Source organism: Ranitomeya variabilis, chromosome 1, assembly GCF_051348905.1.
Source record: "Ranitomeya variabilis isolate aRanVar5 chromosome 1, aRanVar5.hap1, whole genome shotgun sequence".
Taxonomy (NCBI): domain Eukaryota; kingdom Metazoa; phylum Chordata; class Amphibia; order Anura; family Dendrobatidae; genus Ranitomeya; species Ranitomeya variabilis.
In genome coordinates this window covers 8,085,232-8,103,962 of record NC_135232.1, presented here as the reverse complement: position 1 = coordinate 8,103,962, position 18,731 = coordinate 8,085,232, and the positions used below count along the sequence as shown (strand labels likewise).

Here is an 18,731-nt window from a genome sequence, read left to right as displayed (position 1 = left end):
AACTTCAGGCAGAAAAAACTTTGATGTCCCTATCGCAGGGGCAAGATGAAGCTGAAATTTACTGCCAAAAATTTCGTAAATGGTCTGTGCTTACTCAGTGGAATGAGTGTGCCTTGGCGGCTACTTTCAGAGAGGGTCTTTCTGATGCCATTAAGGATGTTATGGTGGGGTTCCCTGTGCCTGCAAGTCTGAATGAGTCCATGACAATGGCCATTCAGATCGATAGGCGTCTGCGGGAGCGCAAACCAGTGCACCATCTGGCGGTGTCTACTGAGAAAACGCCAGAAAACATGCAGTGTGATAGAATTCTGTCCAGAAGCGAGCGGCAGAATTTTAGACGGAAAAATGGGTTGTGTTTCTATTGTGGGGATTCTACTCATGTTATATCAGCATGCTGAAAGCATACTTTCATGGTCAGTAGAAAACCCTAACAAAACACATCCAGAAATTACTTTAGGACTCTGGCATTAACTCATAATACCAGAGTGGCAATTCCTGATCAACAAGAGCTTTCCAGACACAGTAACGAAACTGCAGCTGTGAACTGGAACCAAAATACAAAAACAAAACATGGACGAATGTCCAACTTATCTAGTAGATGTCTGGGAGCAGGAACAAGCACAGAGAGGCTTCTGATAACATTGTTGACCGGCAAGCATCTAACAGAGAAGCCAGGTTATATAGCGACACCCAGATCTAATCAGAACAGGTGAACAGGGAAGATGATGTCACAAGTTCAATTCCACCAGTAGCCACCGGGGGAGCCCAGAATCCAAATTCACAACAGCCTGCCCTCAGGGTCAATTGAGGAATGACCCTGCACCAAATCGGCCTATCAATTATTTACAGCCAAATACAATGGGGAAAGAGGTGCCACCGCTACAAATTGATTTGCGTAATAGCTCAGAAACCCATGTTTGACCATTAGGGGTTTATGGGGTGCGGGCCACAGCCATGAGCTCCTTTAATCCTCAAAGAAAGCACGTACAGGAGGTCATGCTGGACGGTCGGAGAGTTATTGGCTTTTGTGACTCTGGGGCATTTCTCACCATAGCTGATCCCAGAGTGGTTTGGCCAGAGGCAATACAGCATGGACCTGGGATTACCATTGAATTAGCTGGAGGCCAATGGAAGAATATCCCAAAAGCAAGCGTAGAACTGGACTTTGGCTTTGGGGTCAAGCAATGCGTGGTTGGGGTGATGAGGGGCCTGCCTGCAGATATGGTCTTAGGAAATGACATGGGAGAGCTACAATGTTGATTTGTGGGTGCCGGTAGCAGAGTTTAAGTCAAAGAGGATGTAAAATGGAGCCCGCCTTTAAGTCTACAGCTGCACCATACAATACAGAAGAGGGAGCCAACACCAAAATGCAGATGGACTGTCCAGGAAAGAGGAGCCCTGAGTCCGGTCAGCCATGCCTGTGTGTACTTAACCAGTGACCTGTAGAGGTCCCTAGTACGTACACAAATTGGGATGGGAAGGGATTGTCATGATATGTATTTTTTTTTTCTCTGTCCTGTATTTTGTATAATATGTCATGATGTGGTGCGACTTCCTTTTGGTTGTATTTACTGTACACTTTGCAATGTCATGGGATGTATGTAACTTAACCTGTCTCCTTCCCCCAATATTTGCAGCCCTGAGCTATAATGTAATTAAGCTTTGTCAACACCACTAGTGAAGGAATAGCCATTCTTCCTCACAGCAGGTGGCTAGTCAAATGCACATACTGGATAGACTAAGCGGAGCCAACCAGTATAGAATCTTCTGGTGGACCCAACCATTGAATATAAGGTGTGACCCCTACCCCCCTTCATGGGCGGATCCCAGGAGCTCAGACAATCCATTCTTATTTTGAGATCAGATGTGAGTTGATCCTTGAAGGAGAAGGAGTGGGGATTCTTAGCCGAGGCAAGACCCCACGTCCATCTGTGACTGCAGAAGCGAACGGGGCGAGACTTGCGCTAAGGACATATCTCGTCATTCGTGAGATTGTTTTGGGATCCCTTGGACTCATGTGGACTATTGCTTTGTTAGTTGGCACAAGGATTATCGGGAGGTGCCCCCGAATCTGTTCCGTTGGACTAATTGTGGACTATTGCTTTGTTAGCTGGCACAAGGATTATCGGGAGGTGCCCCGAATCTGTTCCGTTGGACTAATTGTGGACTCTGTAGATCTACCTGCATGTGTTGTTCCAGCGTTCTTGATAATAAATCTGTTGAATCATTCCTCGGCCTGTTGTCCCTTCTTGCTCTGCCGTACACCCTGTCACAGTGTCAAAACCACGACGGTATTGAGTGGCCTTATGGTTGGGTTTCGGGGGGACTCTGTGAACTTATACGAGGAAATTCACAATTCAGACAATATTGTCAGAGCGAGTGATAGAAGACACAATGTCAGCATCCAAACGGGATATGACTCTGAAGATAAAGGACATTGAGGGTGAACCATAAAACAATGAACTATTATATTACTGTAACAGTTGACAAATGATTTGTGGCAGAGATCGATTGAACTTGGTGGATTTTTTCTAAGGTGATGAGGTAACTTCTTTATCTATTTTCTGCAGAAATGTCAATTCTATTGAATCTTTTCATCAGTAAAGATGTGGTGTAAGAACTGCAGTGGTTTCTGAGTGAATTATTTCTCATGAAGCGAGTCTTGAGTAATCTCCTCACATCTCCTATAAATGGAGACTCCCGGGAGGCATCAATCACACTGAGCTGAAACCCTGATCGTAAATCCCTGATCCTGAATCCAGCACAGAAGCAGAAAATGAGCAAGATCCAGCTGTATTCTGAAGAAGGCTGTGGTGGAGATGAAGCTAAGATCCTGGAAGATACAGACGACTTTCAATCTATGACCGTTATAAAAAATGTGCAGTCCATTAAAGTATGGGATGGAATCTGGATCGTGTTTTCTGATGCTGACTACAAAGGAGAGATCGCTGTGTACAAGGAAGGTAAATACGACCGTGGCATCAAGATCAAAAACATCGGCTCTATGAGAAAATTGCCTGATGGTTTGGTCAACCATATCATTACAGTCTTCTCAGATACTGGCTATAAAGGGGACAGTCAGAGGCTAACAGGCAAATCTTACACAGAAATGGCCTTCTCAGTCTTGTCTCACAAAGTGGAGAAGGGCGTTTGGCTCTTGTATGATGATACTGAGTTTAATGGAAACAGAATTGTCAGCATCATTGGAGATAACGTTTCTGATGCAACTGCGAAAGCCTTGGATGGACCCTTGAAGTCTCTGCAGGCCTACACAACCTACGAGAAACCAAACTAAAAAGCTAGAAGTCACGGAATCTATGAGTGATGCCTTCCACCTCCTCTGCTTTCCTGATCCCTGCCTCCCTGATCTGCACAATCTCCAGAGCCTCCATGGAAGAACCATCTGCTATCAGCTTACCAGAGACATTTCATCAGTCCTTGTGATCACACCACCAGTGAGACCTCACACATGATATGAGGGAAAGAAGTCAGAATACGATAGAGACATTGAGCTCCATCTCACATCCTGAAGAGCGTGAGGACCAACTCTGAAAGCTTCAAGTCCTGGGTTACGGGAGTTGTATTGCCTGATTTGCTACTTTTTCCTGATGTAATAATAAAAGCTTGAGTTTTCATGAGATAATTGTGAATTCTTCTGATTTATCACATCAGGGCCCAGCAGTGCCAGGTGGGTTCTACTGGTTATATTGGTGGTCAAACCTTTTCATGTAGAAATGGGTACTAGAATTTAAACGTTATCTCCTGGGTTTCTTGTTTCTGGCTGTTGCCCTGTCTTTATGTGCACACTGTCACCAGTATAAATAGGGAGTTACATATTTTATAATACTGTACTTTTTTCTATAATTATTTTTGTAGTATTATTACAATGACAATTTCTTCATATCTGGATTCCGATGTTAGTCACGACTACAGTGATGTAGTATATACTTGGCCCTAATTTAAGCGTACGGAGACATTTTCTACATTGTTGTGTACAATGATTTCTGTCCTCAATTAACTCTCCCTATGAAATCACTGCATACAAACTTGGTGGAAAGGACAGAGTACCACATTTGTGAAAGAACATCTAAAACAAGCGAATGTCACAAATCCGAAATACCAAGTGAATGAGATGAGAGTGGTTGGTTCTCAGTGTGTTTTGTGCTAAGTGTGGTTTGGCTCAAGTGTATGACTTGTGATTCGGAGACTTGAGATTATAGGGAACGACCTGTACTGATGCACTCACTGTCTATAGTTACTTTTTATATTCCTCTGTTGTGTAATCCCCACTAATAGTAACTGCTCCATTACTGACAGTGCTGTCCATTGTATATCCTGCTGCATGTGTGGAATCCTCGACCAGCCGTGTGACGTGCAGACTTCAGTATGACATGTGTAAAAAAAAGTGCTATACTGATCAATTAAGTGCAAACCTATGCGTCAAAAAGTTACAGAATAGGTACAATGCACTACAATATATGTGCATTCAGTATATTGCAATAGTCTAAGTAAATCATAGAAAACCTATTCACACAGGACACATACGACACAAGCAAATAATATATATATTTTATTATATAAAAAAAGTAAAGCAATAGTAAAAACAAGGTGAGTCCCACAAAAATGGAGATGAAAATTGACAGCAGGAGAAGAAAGTGCAATTATACTGTATGTGCAGCGCCCCTGAGTCCTGGTCGTTGCAGTACTGTGGCTCCGCCACTAAGGGGGGCTATGGTACGTCCGATGGCACTGAAGGAGTTCATCTGACCAGGTATCACAGACACCAATACATTTCACAGCTGGGCCTCCAGGGGGAGCTAAGGGCGCTATTTATTAGGCCACTCCTCACCACAGTGGGTAAACTGGGGGTCAGGCAGGAAGTTAGGTCAGAAAGCTGACTGGGTTGGACCAGGCAACACCTTGTGGCAGAGGGTGTTGTGGGGGAAAATTCGGTAGGGTCCCTGTCAGGTTTGGGACCCTGACAGAGGCCTGGCAACAAGGAAGAACGTCACGGGACCGCGCCTGCTCAGCATAGCGGCGGTGCCCTAAGAAAGGATCAGAAGCGAGATAGATTGTGCTGAGTGAGAAACGAGATCAAAGCAAGAGGAGAAATACCAGTAGGGGTCGTGCTGTAAGACCGAGGCAACATCCTACTGAGGCGCACAACCGGCGGCCGGAACGCCGAGGAAGTATTTATAAATCTAGCTTCAAGCAATACTTCAAACCAACGGCAGGACAGTCAGTCTCAGGCGGGCTGTCTCACATACATCACCTATGAAGACATGGGGGGCGCACTAGGAGAGGGGCGACTCTAGGGTCCCGGAAGAGCTCCGAGCCTACTCGTCATACGGGTGCCGTCCTAACCAGAACATCAGGGAGGGACGGAGGAGAAGAACATCATCCGAACGAGTTGTGAGGGAACATCAGAAACAGACACAACAGTTGTGGGGTACTATCCCGTAAGCACAGCAGGGGAGGACCACAACACATAGCGCTAGCAGGAAGGCACAGATTTCCACCTGCAAAGAGAACTCTGGAGGTGCCATTGGACCAGCCGGACTTGCGCAGCCTGGTGAACTGTATTCCGGACTGAGGACCCAGAGACCTTCAGTAAAGAGGTAAAGAGACTGCAACCTGGTGTCCTCGTTATTTACTGCGACCGGCACTACACCGCACCACTACCACCATCCACATCCATCATTCACTGTGCGCCCCTCGGCAGGGTCACGGACCGGGGCCTAGCCACCGTGACAACCCCAGAGCAGAGACTCAGAGGCCCGGTACCGAGTACCCCTCGGCCCTGCGGCAGTGGGGGCGCTGCATATGAATTATATGAATAAAGTTCCTGGGTTGGTGGAGTTCCTGGGTTAATGCAGTTCCCGGGTTCGTGGAGTTCTCGGATTGGTGGAGTTCCCGGGTTAGGGGAGTTCCCTGGTTGATGGAGTTCCTGAGTTGATGCAGTTCCCATGTTGATGGTGTTCCTGGGTTAGTGGAGTTCCTGGGATGAAGGAGTTCCTGGGTTGGTGAAGTTCCTGGGTTGGTCGAGTTCCCGGGTTAGTGGAGTTCCCAGGATGATAGAGTTCCAGGGTTGGTGAAGTTCCCGGGTTGGTGGAGTTCCTGGGTTAATGCAGTTTCCGGGTTCGTGGAGTTCTCGGATTGGTGGAGTTCCCGGGTTAGGGGAGTTCCCTGGTTGATGGAGTTCCTGAGTTGATGCAGTTCCCATGTTGATGGTGTTCCTGGGTTAGTGGAGTTCCTGGGATGAAGGAGTTCCTGGGTTGGTGAAGTTCCTGGGTTGGTCGAGTTCCCGGGTTAGTGGAGTTCCCAGGATGATAGAGTTCCAGGGTTGGTGAAGTTGCCGGGTTGATGGAGTTCCTGGGTTGGTGGAGTTCCTGGGTTAATGCAGTTCACGGGTTGGTGGAGTTCCTGGGTTAATGCAGTTCCCGGGTTGGTGAAGTTCCCGGATTAGTGGAGTTCCCAGTTTGGGGGAGTTCCCGGGTTGGTGGAGTTCCCGGGTTGATGGAGTTCCCAGGTTGGTGGAGCTCCCAGGTTGGTGGAGTTCCCAGGTTGGTGGAGTTCCCGGGTTGATGCAGTTCCCAGATTGGTGGAGTTCTGAGATTATGGAGTTCCCAGGTTGGTGGAGTTCCTGTGTTGGTGGAGTTCCCATGTTGGTGGAGTTCCTGGGTTGGTGGAGTTCCTGGGTTAATGCAGTTCACGGGTTGGTGGAGTTCCTGGGTTAATGCAGTTCCCGGGTTGGTGAAGTTCCCGGATTAGTGGAGTTCCTAGTTTGGGGGAGTTCCCGGGTTGGTGGAGTTCCCGGGTTGATGGAGTTCCCGGGTTGATGGAGTACCCGGGTTGGTGGAGTTCCCAGGTTGGTGGAGTTCCCGGGTTGATGCAGTTCCCAGATTGGTGGAGTTCCGAGATTATGGAGTTCCCAAGTTGGTGGAGTTCCCAAGTTGGTGGAGTTCCCATGTTGGTGGAGTTCCCATGTTGGTGGAGTTTCTGGGTTGGTGAAGTTCCTGGGTTACTGCAGTTCCTGAATTGATGGAGTTCCTGGGATGGCAGCTGTTATGGACACTTCTTAGCTGAACTCTCCAGAAGTGACTCTAGACTATATCTAAGTCCACATTCTGTTCCCTGCAATGCCAGGAGCTTTGTATATGGGATGGTTTCAGTCTCTAGTGAAGCATTCTAAGACAAACTTAAGATATGTAAAAAATCTCTTGTTCACCCTCACAATACACAGGCATGTGAAATACTTATGCCACAATAACTTAAAGACTGATATATGACAGCTTAATTCCTGGTCCTTCTAATCCATGAGATGCTGTCACATTTCTACCCAGATCTACTCCAACTAAATCTACATTAGTCACCAGGTGCTGCTGTATTCACTCTACGAGTGTCTCTGGTACTCACGAAGAGGTGTTAGCCAGTGTCTCTGGATAGGGCAGACATTGTCCAGCTCAGGATCAGTCTGACTGTGACCTAATGGTGTGTGCTGTCCAGCAGCTGTAATCATCTCCCTGCTGTGACCCATGGGGTAGCACCACACCCTATTTAAACTTCCATCTTCCTCCTTTTGTTGCCAAATATTGTGCCTGGAAGTTCCCTGAATGCTGGTGGTTCAAATACCTGATTTCCTGTTACTGACCCACAGGGACGGACTGGGACTGAAATTCAGCCCTGGCATTTGACATCACACAGGCCCATGGTCTTCGCGCACCAAAGCACCAGGTGAAATGTATTACAAATATTGCCCTGGATGGAGGAAATCAAGATTTATTACAAGACCAATATTTCTAATAATATCAATATTATTGTTATATAAGATTAAATAATTATTATATCAAAATCATAATATTGCAAAATGACACGCAAATACCAACAAACCATAACCAAATATTACCAGGTAATATAGTGTTAATAACACCACCATACTGATCGTTAAAGCGATTGAGGTTGAAGTCTACGGAGTTTCGGACTTCTGAATCCTCGTAGCGTGCACTGTGAGGATTCTCCGATGACGGTGAGAGCGGCCGTCATGTGACCACAAGTACTAAGAATGATATTCCCACCATACAGTGGCCATATAATGGTGATATCGGTTTTACACCAGGATTCTGCAGACCATATACAAGTGCTTCTAACTAAATTAGAATATCATCAATACATGTTCTTCAATACAATAAGTGAAACTCATATAACATAGAGAGTCATTACACACAGAGTGATCTATTTCACGTGTTTATTTCTGTTCATGTTAATGATTATGGCTTACAGCCAATGAAACCCAAAAGTGATTATCTCAGTAAATTAGAATACTTTATAACACCAGCTTGAAAAATGATTGTAAAATCTGAAATGTTGGCCTCCTGAAACGTATGTTCAGTAAATGCCCTCAACACTTGGTCGGGCTCCTTCTACATCAATTACTGCATCAATGCAGCGTGGCATGGAGGCGATCAGCCTGTGGTGCTGCTGAGGGGTTATGGAAGCCCAGGTTGCTTTGATAGCAGCTTTCAGCTCGTCTGCATTGTTGGGTCTGGTGTCTCTCATCTTCCTCTTGACAATACTCCATAGATTCTCTATGGGGTTAAGGTCAGGCGAGTTTGCTGCCAATCAAGCCCAGTGATACTGTTGTTTTTACACCAGGTATTGGTACTTTTGGCAGTGTGGACAGGGGCCAAGTCCTGCTGGAGAATGACATTTCCATCTCCAAAAAGCTTGTCGGCAGAGGGAAGCATGAAGGGCTCTACAATGTCCTGGTAGACGGCTGCGCTGACTTTGGTCTTGATAAAACACAGTGGACCTACACCAGCAGATGACATGGCCCCCCGAACCATCATTGATTGTGGAGACTTCACACTAGACCTCCAGCAGCTTGGATTGTGGCCTCTCCACTCTTCCTCCAGACTCTGGGACCTGGATTTCCAAATGAAATGCAAAATTTACATTAATCTGGAAACAACACCTTGGACCACTGACAACAGTCCAGTTCTTTTTCTCCTTGGTCCAGGTAAGACGCTTCTGGCGTTGTCTATTGGTCATGAGTGGCTGACACAAGGAATGTGACACTTGTAGCCCATGTCCTGGACATGTCTGTGTGTGGTGAAGCAATGACTCCAGCAGCAGTCCGCTCCTTGTGAATCTCCACCACATTTTTTAATGGCCTTTTCTTAACAATCCTTTCCAGGCTGCGGTTATCCCGGTTGCTTGTGCATCTTATTCTACCACACTTTTTCCTTCCACTCCACTTTCCATTAATATTCTTGGACACAGCACTGTGTGAACAGCCGCCTTCGTTACCAATGACCTTTTGTGGCTTCCCCTCCTTGTGGAGTGTGTCGGTGACGCCTTCTGGACATCTGTCAGGTCAGCAGTCTTCCCCATGATTGTGGAGCTACTGAAACAGACTAAGGGACCTTTATAAACACTTAGGAAGCCTTTGCAGGTGTTTTTTGTTAATTTTTCTAATTTACTGAGATAATGACTTTTGGGTTTTCATTGGCTGTAAGCCATAATCATCAACATTAACAGAAATAAACACGTGAAGGAGATCACTCTGTGTGTAAGGACTCTATAGAATATATGAGATTCACTTTTTGTATTTAAGAACTGAAATAAATTAACTTTTTGATGATATTCTGATTTAGTGAGAATCACTTGTATGTGTATATTGTGCAGGTTCTCACCAGTGACGTCTCGCTGATTGTTGTCATTCATTTTCCCTTTCCCTTTGAATTCGGTCCAGACCGCCATTGTGACAACTTGCGAAACTCCAAGGGTGAACCCACTGGATCGTGGTGACGAACCTCCCCCGGGTGAGCTAGCCTAGAGAGGACCGCCCCATACAGAGAGAGTCAGGGGCAGGCCCAGGGGACACTATCACCGAGACGGCCGGTACCAAGAAATGGCCCATTGGAAACACAAGAGGAAGGACAGGTTTAGGTTTTCATCCCTCCTTCAGGCTGTAGCAGCTTACCGGCGGTAGGGGGTCAGCTGCTATCTTCTGTAGATCAGCCACAGAGTAGCACCTCTTTGTCCCTTCTTGGGTCACAGTTTTCGCCTGCTGCCACTTGTCCGAGTAGGGATAATAATAATATTCTTTATTTTTATATAGTGCTAACATATTCCGCAGTTTTTTACACACATTATCATCGCTGTCCCCAATGGGGTTCACAATCTAAATTCCCTATCAGTATGTCTTTGGAATGTGGGAAGAAACCGGAGAACCTGGAGGAAACCCATGCAAACACGGGGAGAACATACAAACTCCTTGCAGATGTTGTCCTTGGTGGCATTTGAACCCAGGACTCCAGAGGTGCAAGGCTGCAGTGCTAACCACTGCGCCACCGTGCTGCCCATAGGGTTTTCGTAGGCCACCTAGTTACGCCCTTTCCAGGCTTTCAGAGAGATATGGAACAGTGAGTCCACCACCTTTGCCATTACAGTCTCCATCTGGTGAGTTGGCTGTAGTGGAAGAGGTGTCGGTCCCCGCTATGCTACGTCTACTTTATTGCAATTGATGCCACTTTGTTGGTGTCTGCCACTAATTTTTGTAAATGTGTAGACTCCTGGTTGGGTCTCCTTCATGCTTGTTGCCTGTAGCAGTAGGCCTCCAAGACCGTCAGGCCTCCACTTCTTTGGAGTCAACTACCCATGTCACTATCCTTAGATTTTTCTGACAATTGTAGTCCACAAAATTTATATGATATTTGCACCATCTGAGTGCGGCTCAGGATGAAAGCAGGTAGAGATGTTGCATGTGGTATCAGGGCTCCCAGCACAGGAGGCCTACACCGATCCCTCACCCTCCTCGTCTTACTGTGACGTTCATTTGAAAGCTGTAGATGCCGTCCCAGATCTCAATTCCTAATGCCTTGTACCTATGCTACCTGAATGGCTGTCAAGCGCATCACTTTCATCCTAAAGAATCGGAGGGCAGAGCAGAGTAAAAATTACCTACAGAAGGGAAAGTGTGCTGAAAGAAGGAAAGAGCCCAGAGTGAGTAAAACAAACAAAACAAAGTACAAAGGGATTAAAAACATTCCATTAGAAAATAGGTCACCTCCTTCCCAAAGACACAGAAGATAGGTGCAGGATAAAGAACATAAACATTAAAGAGATGAACCCTAGCTGGTCTTTCACTGACAGGTTTATACTACAGCAATATGGCTGGACATCCAACTGACACTCACTGTCAGGAAATCCCAGCAGGAGGAAAGAATATAAAGCTGAACACAAAAGGTGATAGGGCAGAGAAATGAGTAAATGAAAATATGTTACCCTGAAAAGACTGCAACAGGGATAACAGAAACTAAGCACCCGAAGAAAAGGTGAATCAGCTGTGGCTCACTGGACAGACAAGCCGACCACAAATCACAGACAGATGGCACTGCGCTATCAGTCACAGAAGAAATTGTGTGGAGCTAGAGGGAAACTAGAAGGTAGGAAGATTTATTTACATTACTGTGAACCTGGGAAAAGTGGAATAAATCTGCGCTGCCAGCGTCCCACTGATGAGCAGGAGATATTTGGTTTATTTGTCATTGCATTTAAGTAATAGATTTTATTTTTATAGCGCCGACATATACTGCAGCACTTTACGACTGAAGTTAGACAACTGAAACACTACTTCCTCAGGACAAACCACAATTTTTATGGCAGCGCAGATTTAATCCACTTTTTCCAGCTTCACATGTTTCTTCTCTTCGTGGATCTGCAGCAGCCTCCTCCTAAATGTCTACAGGGTTTGTGAGTCATCAGGAGAGCACAGCTGCCCTTTGTCTCCATTCTCTTCTCGGGTAAGATCCTATGGCTTTTATGGTCTTTCCAGTTTCCTTGGTCTTTTTAAATTACTGGTCCCGCCATGATGCACCGAGAGGACTTACTCTGAACGCTGACTCTGTGCTGACGGGGTCCCTTTAAAAGGGGTTGTATGCAGGAACCTCAGACTGTGACACTTTCTTATGGGCAATTGCCTCCATGAATTTATTTATTTTTCTTAAATTTGGGGAAATGGGTGATAAGTTTAAAAATATTCACTCATCGCTACCAATTTTCAGAACTTGTCTATCAGATCTTTATGTATCACAGCCATTGCTGAAATCCAGATGGTTGATATCCACAGTTCTACATTCATCCACCAAAGAGACATGGAGAAATCAATCTGATCAATGACGTGATTGGCAATTTAATAATAAATAATAATAATCTTTATTTTTATATAGCGCTAACATATTACGCAGCGCTTTACAGTTTTGCACACATTATCATCGCTGTCCCCGATGGGGCTCACAATCTAATTTCCCTATCAGTATGTCTTTGGAATGTGGGAGGAAACCGGAGTGCCCGGAGGAAACCCACGCAAACACGGGGAGAACATACAAACTCTTTGCAGATGTTGTCCAAGGTGGGATTAGAACCCAGGACCCCAGCGCTGCAAGGCTGCTGTGCTAACCACTGAGCCACTGTGCTGCCCAATTTACAATCGATGTGGACCTAACCCAGTATTAGGCAATTACTGCTCCTGATGATTCTCTCCAAAAAGCCCGATCTTCTCGCCGATGCAGCGCAGAGCCTCCGTCTTGGAGCTGGATATTTTGGTCCTCATCTCACAGATCCACGGCAGCGCAGTTCTACAGGGCGCCGATGACAGGCGAGGACCTGCCTTCACACACAGCTGAGGATTCCTTTCTTGGAAATCTGGTCTGTGTAAGGAGATACAAAGATAAAGAGAGAAGGAAAAAAAACAGAGAAGTGTACAAAATGACGAGGACCTGGCCTTGGATATTACTAACAGTCATATGGACAGCTGGAGGCAGGCATTACCACACCCACAGACAGCCGAGGACAGGCGCAGCCACGCCCACAGACAGCTGGGAGCAGGCGAAGCCACGCCCACAGAAAGCCGAGGATAAGCAAAGCCACGCCCACAGACAGCTGGAGACAAGCGTTACCACACCCACAGACAGCCGAGAACAGGCATAACCATGCTCACTGACTGCAAGGGTCAGGCTTACCACACCTAAATACAGCTGGGGGTAGGCTTATCACACCCACAGACAGCCGAGAACAGGTGTTACCACACCCACAGACAGCTGGGAGCAAGCGATACCACACCCACAGACAGCTGAAGACAGGCGTAACCACGCCCACAGACAGCGAGGGTCAGGCTTATCACGTCCACAGACAGCGAGGGTCAGGCTTATCACACTCACAGACAGCCAGGGGCAGGTGCTTTAGTTATTGTATTGTTAATGTTGTTACCTATGACTGTTGTGTTTGAAACTGTTAAACTGTAAAGCGCTGCGGAATATGTTGGCGCTATATAAATAAAGATTATTATTATTATTATTAATAATCTCTTCTTCCCACAACCGCATCCAAGACTTCTCCTGTGCTTCCCCCATACTCTGGAACTCTCTACCCCAACACATCAGACTCTCGCCTACCACAGAAACTTTCAAAAAGAACCTGAAGACTCACCTCTTCTGACAAGCCTACAGCCTGCAGTGATCCTGAACCTACTGAACCGCCGCACAACCAGCTCTGCCCTCTCCTAGTGTATCCTCACCCATCCCCTGTAGACTGTGAGCCCTCGCGGGCAGGGTCCTCCCTCCTTATGTACCTGTGTGCCTTGTTTTTTGCTCATGTTTAATGTATTTGTCTATATTTGCCCCGTATTTCACATGTAAAGCGCCATGGAATAAATGGCGCTATAAAAATGAATAATAATAATAATAATTATTAGGTGCACCACACCAAAAGACAGCCTATGGAAGGCTTACCACACCCACATACAGCCGAGGACAGGCATAACCATGCCCACAGGCAGCTGAGGTCAGGCAGGATCACGCCCACAGATGGCCAAGGTCAGGCTTACCACAACCACAGACGGCCAAGGTCAGACTTACCACACCCACAGACAGCCAGGGGTAGGCTTACAACACCCACAGACAGCTGGGAGCACCAAAAGCACACCCACAGACAGCCAAGGACAGGTGTAACCACACCCACAGATAGCCAAGGTCAGGCTTAGCACACCCACAGACAGCCAGGGTTAGGCTTATCACACCCACAGACAGCCAGGGGCAGGTGCCCTACACCCAAAGACAGCTGTGAGCAGATGTAACCTCACCCACAGACAGCTGGGGCAGATGCACAGCACCCACAGACATTCGAGGGAAGGTAGTCAGTCACTAAGTCTCCTTTAGACAGTTATACACAACATGCAATTGACACATGTACATGAGAGAAGCAGACTTCTGTCCTAGGCTAAGCTGCAGTCTTGCTGTTTGTGCCCCCACCAATGTACCAATGTGCCAGACTGACTCACTGCTCAACATGAAATTACAACACTAAGAAGAAGCTATGGAGCGATGGAAATAACAAGATGGACATACAGTGAAGGAAATAATTATTTGATCCCTTGCTGATTTTGTAAGTTTGCCCACTGACAAAGAAATGAACAGTCTATAATTTTAAGAGTACGTTAATTTTAACATTGAGAGATAGAATATCAAAAATAAAATCCCGAAAATAATGCTGGTAAGGGGCCTTGGATCTTGCCCCTTCCCCATGGCCTCGCAGCTGCCCAGAAGAGGAACCTCTATTGCCCTGTAGCGGTGGCAAGAGGGATTCATATTTGTGGGGTTGATGACACCATTGTATTGTCCGGGGACATCAAGCCTATCCATTACTAATCCTATAGTTATATGGTAAATGAAGACACACCCAGAATAAAGTCTTTTATTAGAAATAAAACAAAACACACTTTTCCATTTTTATTTTAAAATAACAAACATAGCTATACTCAACTAACACCTAATTCCATTGAATCCCTCGTCTCTTGTAATAGAACAAAAATAGCAAACAACAATATCTCTCACCTGTCCGTCGTTCTATCCCACACCGTAATCCATGTCTGGGGATTAATAGTTTTCAACCTGGATGGTGCCAAGATGCAACTGTCTAGGCTGAGAACCACTGTTGAATGAGCAGCATTATTGACCAGCGGTGATATCATCGTGGTTACCGATAGTCAGTGAGGCTGCATTCCCAGCAGGACTGAATTGCGGTGACCTCAGCCACATGGGAGAAAGTCGGTGATGAGGTCACCACAGTTCAGTTTATCGAGTTCACAGCAGATCACGGTGAGAAATAACCACAGTGACGTCAATGCTAGCTTCTGAGGCTGTTCTCGCAGCAGCTCCTTCATCAGTGATTCTCAACCTGGACGGTTGCATCTTGGCACCGTCCAAATTGAAAACTTTTCAGCCCCCAGACATGGATTATGGCGTGGGACAGAACGACAGACAAGTGAGGGATATTGTTGTTTGTTATTTTTGTTCTATTACAGGAGACGAGGGTTTCAGTGGAATCAGGCATTAGGTGAGCATAACTGTGTTTGATATTTTCAAATAAAAATGGAAAATTTTGTTTTGTTTTATTTCTAATAAAGGACTGTATTCTGGCTGTGTCTTTATTTACCATACAACTATAGTATTAGTAACGAGTAGGTGTCTTATAGACGCCTCTCCATTACTAAGCAGTGGGTTTGATGTCACCAGACAATAGAAAGTTAACATCAACCCCACAAATATGAGCCCCACTTTCCACCACTACAGGGCAAGTGGGAAGAGCCGGGTAAAGTGCCAGACTTGGCGCATCTAATAAATGTGCCTTTTCTGGGTGGCTGGGGGGCTGCTATTTTTAGGCTGGGTGGGTCATTATCCATGGCCCCTTACCAGCCTGAGAATACCAGCCCCCAGCTCTGAGCTTTAGCAAAGCTGGTTGTTAAAAGTGGGAGGAATTATTTATTTAAATAATTTAAAAACCAGTGTGGGGTCATCTCTATTCTTAATAACCAGCCTTGCTAACACTGACAGCTGAGAGTTGCAGCCACCAGCTGTCAGTTTTGCCTGGCTGGTTAAAAAAAACAGGGGAACCACGCCATTGTTTTCATTTATTTATTTATTAATCTATAGCGCAGGCGGCAGATGAGGAATACTTCTGCTGTCACTGGAATTAGCGCCAGCAGATGTAGGATAATGGGTGAAATAGTCCCATCAGCCGCCTCCTGCTGTCATTGTTCTCACTTGAATATAACTCTCATCATTCTCCCCTGTGCCCACTGATCGCCAGCAGAGCAGGGGACAATGATGAGAGCTGTCTTCAGTACCCGGCACCGGGGAAAAGCGCTTACTGCACCGCTACTTCCCTGGCACCCGTCCGTGTGGTACTGTTAAGGCACACAGATGCCACAAGTGTGCCGCAAGTATTACACACACGGACACTGACATCTCCGGTATTGGTTTTTCTGTTCCTGGAAATATCAGGACGTGTGGCCTTATTCTGTGCAGGTCAGCCCTGCACTGACTCTTGTGACTACGGCATGGACTGTTTATTTTCTATTTATCTTTGTGACAGAAAGGGCAAATTTTTTTGACGATTATGTCCTTTAAAAAATCTTCCTGTTGCACCAAGAGACTTTCACCTGCCAGCTGCCTGAAAGCGAGCGAATCCCTACAATACGCACACACAGGACCAGATGGGATCTGGATTGTCAGGTCGAGCAATATATGTATGGCATTAGTCTTCAATCATCAGCTGCAGTCATGCGTGTCTCTGGAGATAACTCACTTGATGGTCCCGTCCGGCCACTCCCAGACGTTCTTAATATTTTCTAATCCAATCCAGTAATCTCCACCATTCCTCCTAATAAGCTCCTGAAACCAAGATCAAAGCAATGGTTAAAGGGATTCTCCAGCTTCATAAACATTATACTTTGATTCTATTCAGCATTTTCAGGACCTATTCTTGTCATCTGTGAATAAGTGCACTCTTCCATTCAGAGGTCATGATCCTGTGATTGTGTCCAGTGTAGACAATGCTCTGTGAGCTGACCACAGACTGATTCATTGTAACAAACCTTCAGATGTCTGCAGCAAACAGAGCCCAGTCTACACTGGATCCAATTCTACCAAACCCTTAGCGGTTAGTAGGCCAATCAGGCACAGGTTTACTGCTTCAAAATGGTTCTTTCCTGTATCAAAATGGTGTGGAACCAGAAATACAAATGTTTCCAGTGGCGAGAAGTCCATACTGCCCCAAGAGTGAAATAGTTGCCACTGGGCCTTTCTGGGGTAATTAGTAATCCCTTCACAGTGCTCTACAAGGATATGAGGTCCACACAAACATGAAAAAGTAAAATTACATCTACAGAATGGGAGGAATAGAACTAAGCAACCGCACGTGTGAAAAAGACTTGGGCATACTAATAGATCACAGACTACACATGAGTCAATAGTAAAGATGAGCGAATATTCCAATGTTCAGTTCGGATTACGATTGCCAATTTGAATAAATCATCAAATTTGTTAAATATAACCGAATGCCATTGAAGTCAATGGGAGGCAAAAACAAACGCATACACAACACCTTCAAACGTTTCCAAAAGCTGCCAAAGTGGCCTCAATTCACCCACAGTACAAATTGTAGCATGGCAATCAGCCAGGCATGAGGTATCGGGGTCTGGGACAAAATTTAAAGCTCTCAATTGAACATCAAATTAAGATGAGGTGGATGAGGGATCAGTGTAGACCTCCTGTGCTGGGAGCCCTGACACCACATGTAACACCTCTACCTGTTTTCATGCTGAGCCACACTCAGGTGGTACAAATATCAGTTTTGTGGACTTCCATTGTCAGAAAAATGTAAGTATAGTAACATGGATAGTTCACTCAATGAAAGTAGAGACCTTCTGGTCTTGGAGGCCTACTGCTACAAGCAACACATGCGAAGGAGACCCAACCAGGAGTCTACACATTTCCAACAATTAATGGCAGGCACCAATATACTGGCATCAATTGCATTAGAATATTCCTAGTAAAATGGGGACCTTCACCTCTTCCACTACAGCCAACCTAGCAGATGGAGACTGTAACGGGCAAGGTGGTGAAACGACTGTGCCGTATCCCACGGAAAACCTGGAGGGGTGTAAATAGATGACCTTGACGAGCAAGCATGGATGGGGTCGTTACATCTCACTTATTGGACACTGGGTGACTCTGGTGGCTGTGAGGCAATCGGGGAAGGGGCTGCTCCACAAGTCTTGCAATCCCCAAGGATTGCAGGGCGCTTGGGGATTGAGAAATTAACCACTACACACCATAAGTTGGAGAGCTAAACTACTAGACAACAGTGAATGGAGAACTAAGTGCAGCACCCCAGAGTCCTGGTCGTTGCAGTGATGTCATTCTTCCACCAGGGGGAGTGATATTACGTCTGATGGCAATAAAGGAGATCTTCCTACCAGGTATCACAAACCATACACCACACTTCACACTCCAGACCACCAGGGGGAGCCTTGCTCCTATCTACTAGGGCACTCCTCACAGAAGGGTAAAACTAGTGGGCTGGATAGAAAGTTAGAGAGAAGCTGACTGGGCTTTGCCCAGGCAAGACCTGTCAGGCAGACAGGGGGAAAGGAGGAACATCGGAGCTGCAGACAGAGGGTCCCTGACAGGGGTGGGATCCTGCCAGAGGCCTAGCTAGCTAGAAGGCTACGGAGCTGCGCCTGCCCCACGTGCGGCAGCATCCTAAGAAAGGACACGAAGAGAATTGTATTGTAGAGGGTGAGAAACTAAGTCATAGCACAAGGAGATAACACCAGAAGGAGTTCTGCCCTGAAATAGGCTACCTCCTTCTGAGGCACGTAGCCATGGCCG

The 18,731-nt window shown here is 46.1% G+C and overlaps 2 protein-coding genes across 2 annotated transcripts in view; one reads left to right on the top strand and one right to left on the bottom strand.

The window, feature by feature from the left end:
* Window positions 1-2,776: 2,776 nt before the first annotated feature.
* LOC143785926 (epidermal differentiation-specific protein-like) lies at window positions 2,777-3,295 on the top strand. Its single transcript, XM_077275103.1, has one exon. The coding sequence runs from the start codon at window positions 2,777-2,779 to the stop codon at window positions 3,293-3,295; it is 519 nt and encodes a 172-aa protein (XP_077131218.1).
* Window positions 3,296-12,486: 9,191 nt separating this feature from the next.
* Window positions 12,487-18,731, bottom strand: part of LOC143793645 (uncharacterized) — an 80,834-nt gene continuing 74,589 nt past the window's right edge. The window contains exons 6-7 of the mRNA XM_077280704.1: window positions 16,645-16,730; window positions 12,487-12,710 (exon numbers count right to left, since the gene is read on the bottom strand). Coding sequence (XP_077136819.1) covers window positions 12,521-12,710; window positions 16,645-16,730 — 276 coding nt within the window. The 3' untranslated portion in view covers window positions 12,487-12,520. The remainder of the gene's footprint in view (window positions 12,711-16,644; window positions 16,731-18,731) is intronic.

What these genes read in the sequence shown, in the direction of transcription:
- LOC143785926 (XM_077275103.1), top strand. Translation starts at nt 2,777, where the DNA reads ATGAGCAAGATCCAGCTGTATTCTGAAGAAGGCTGTGGTGGAGATGAA.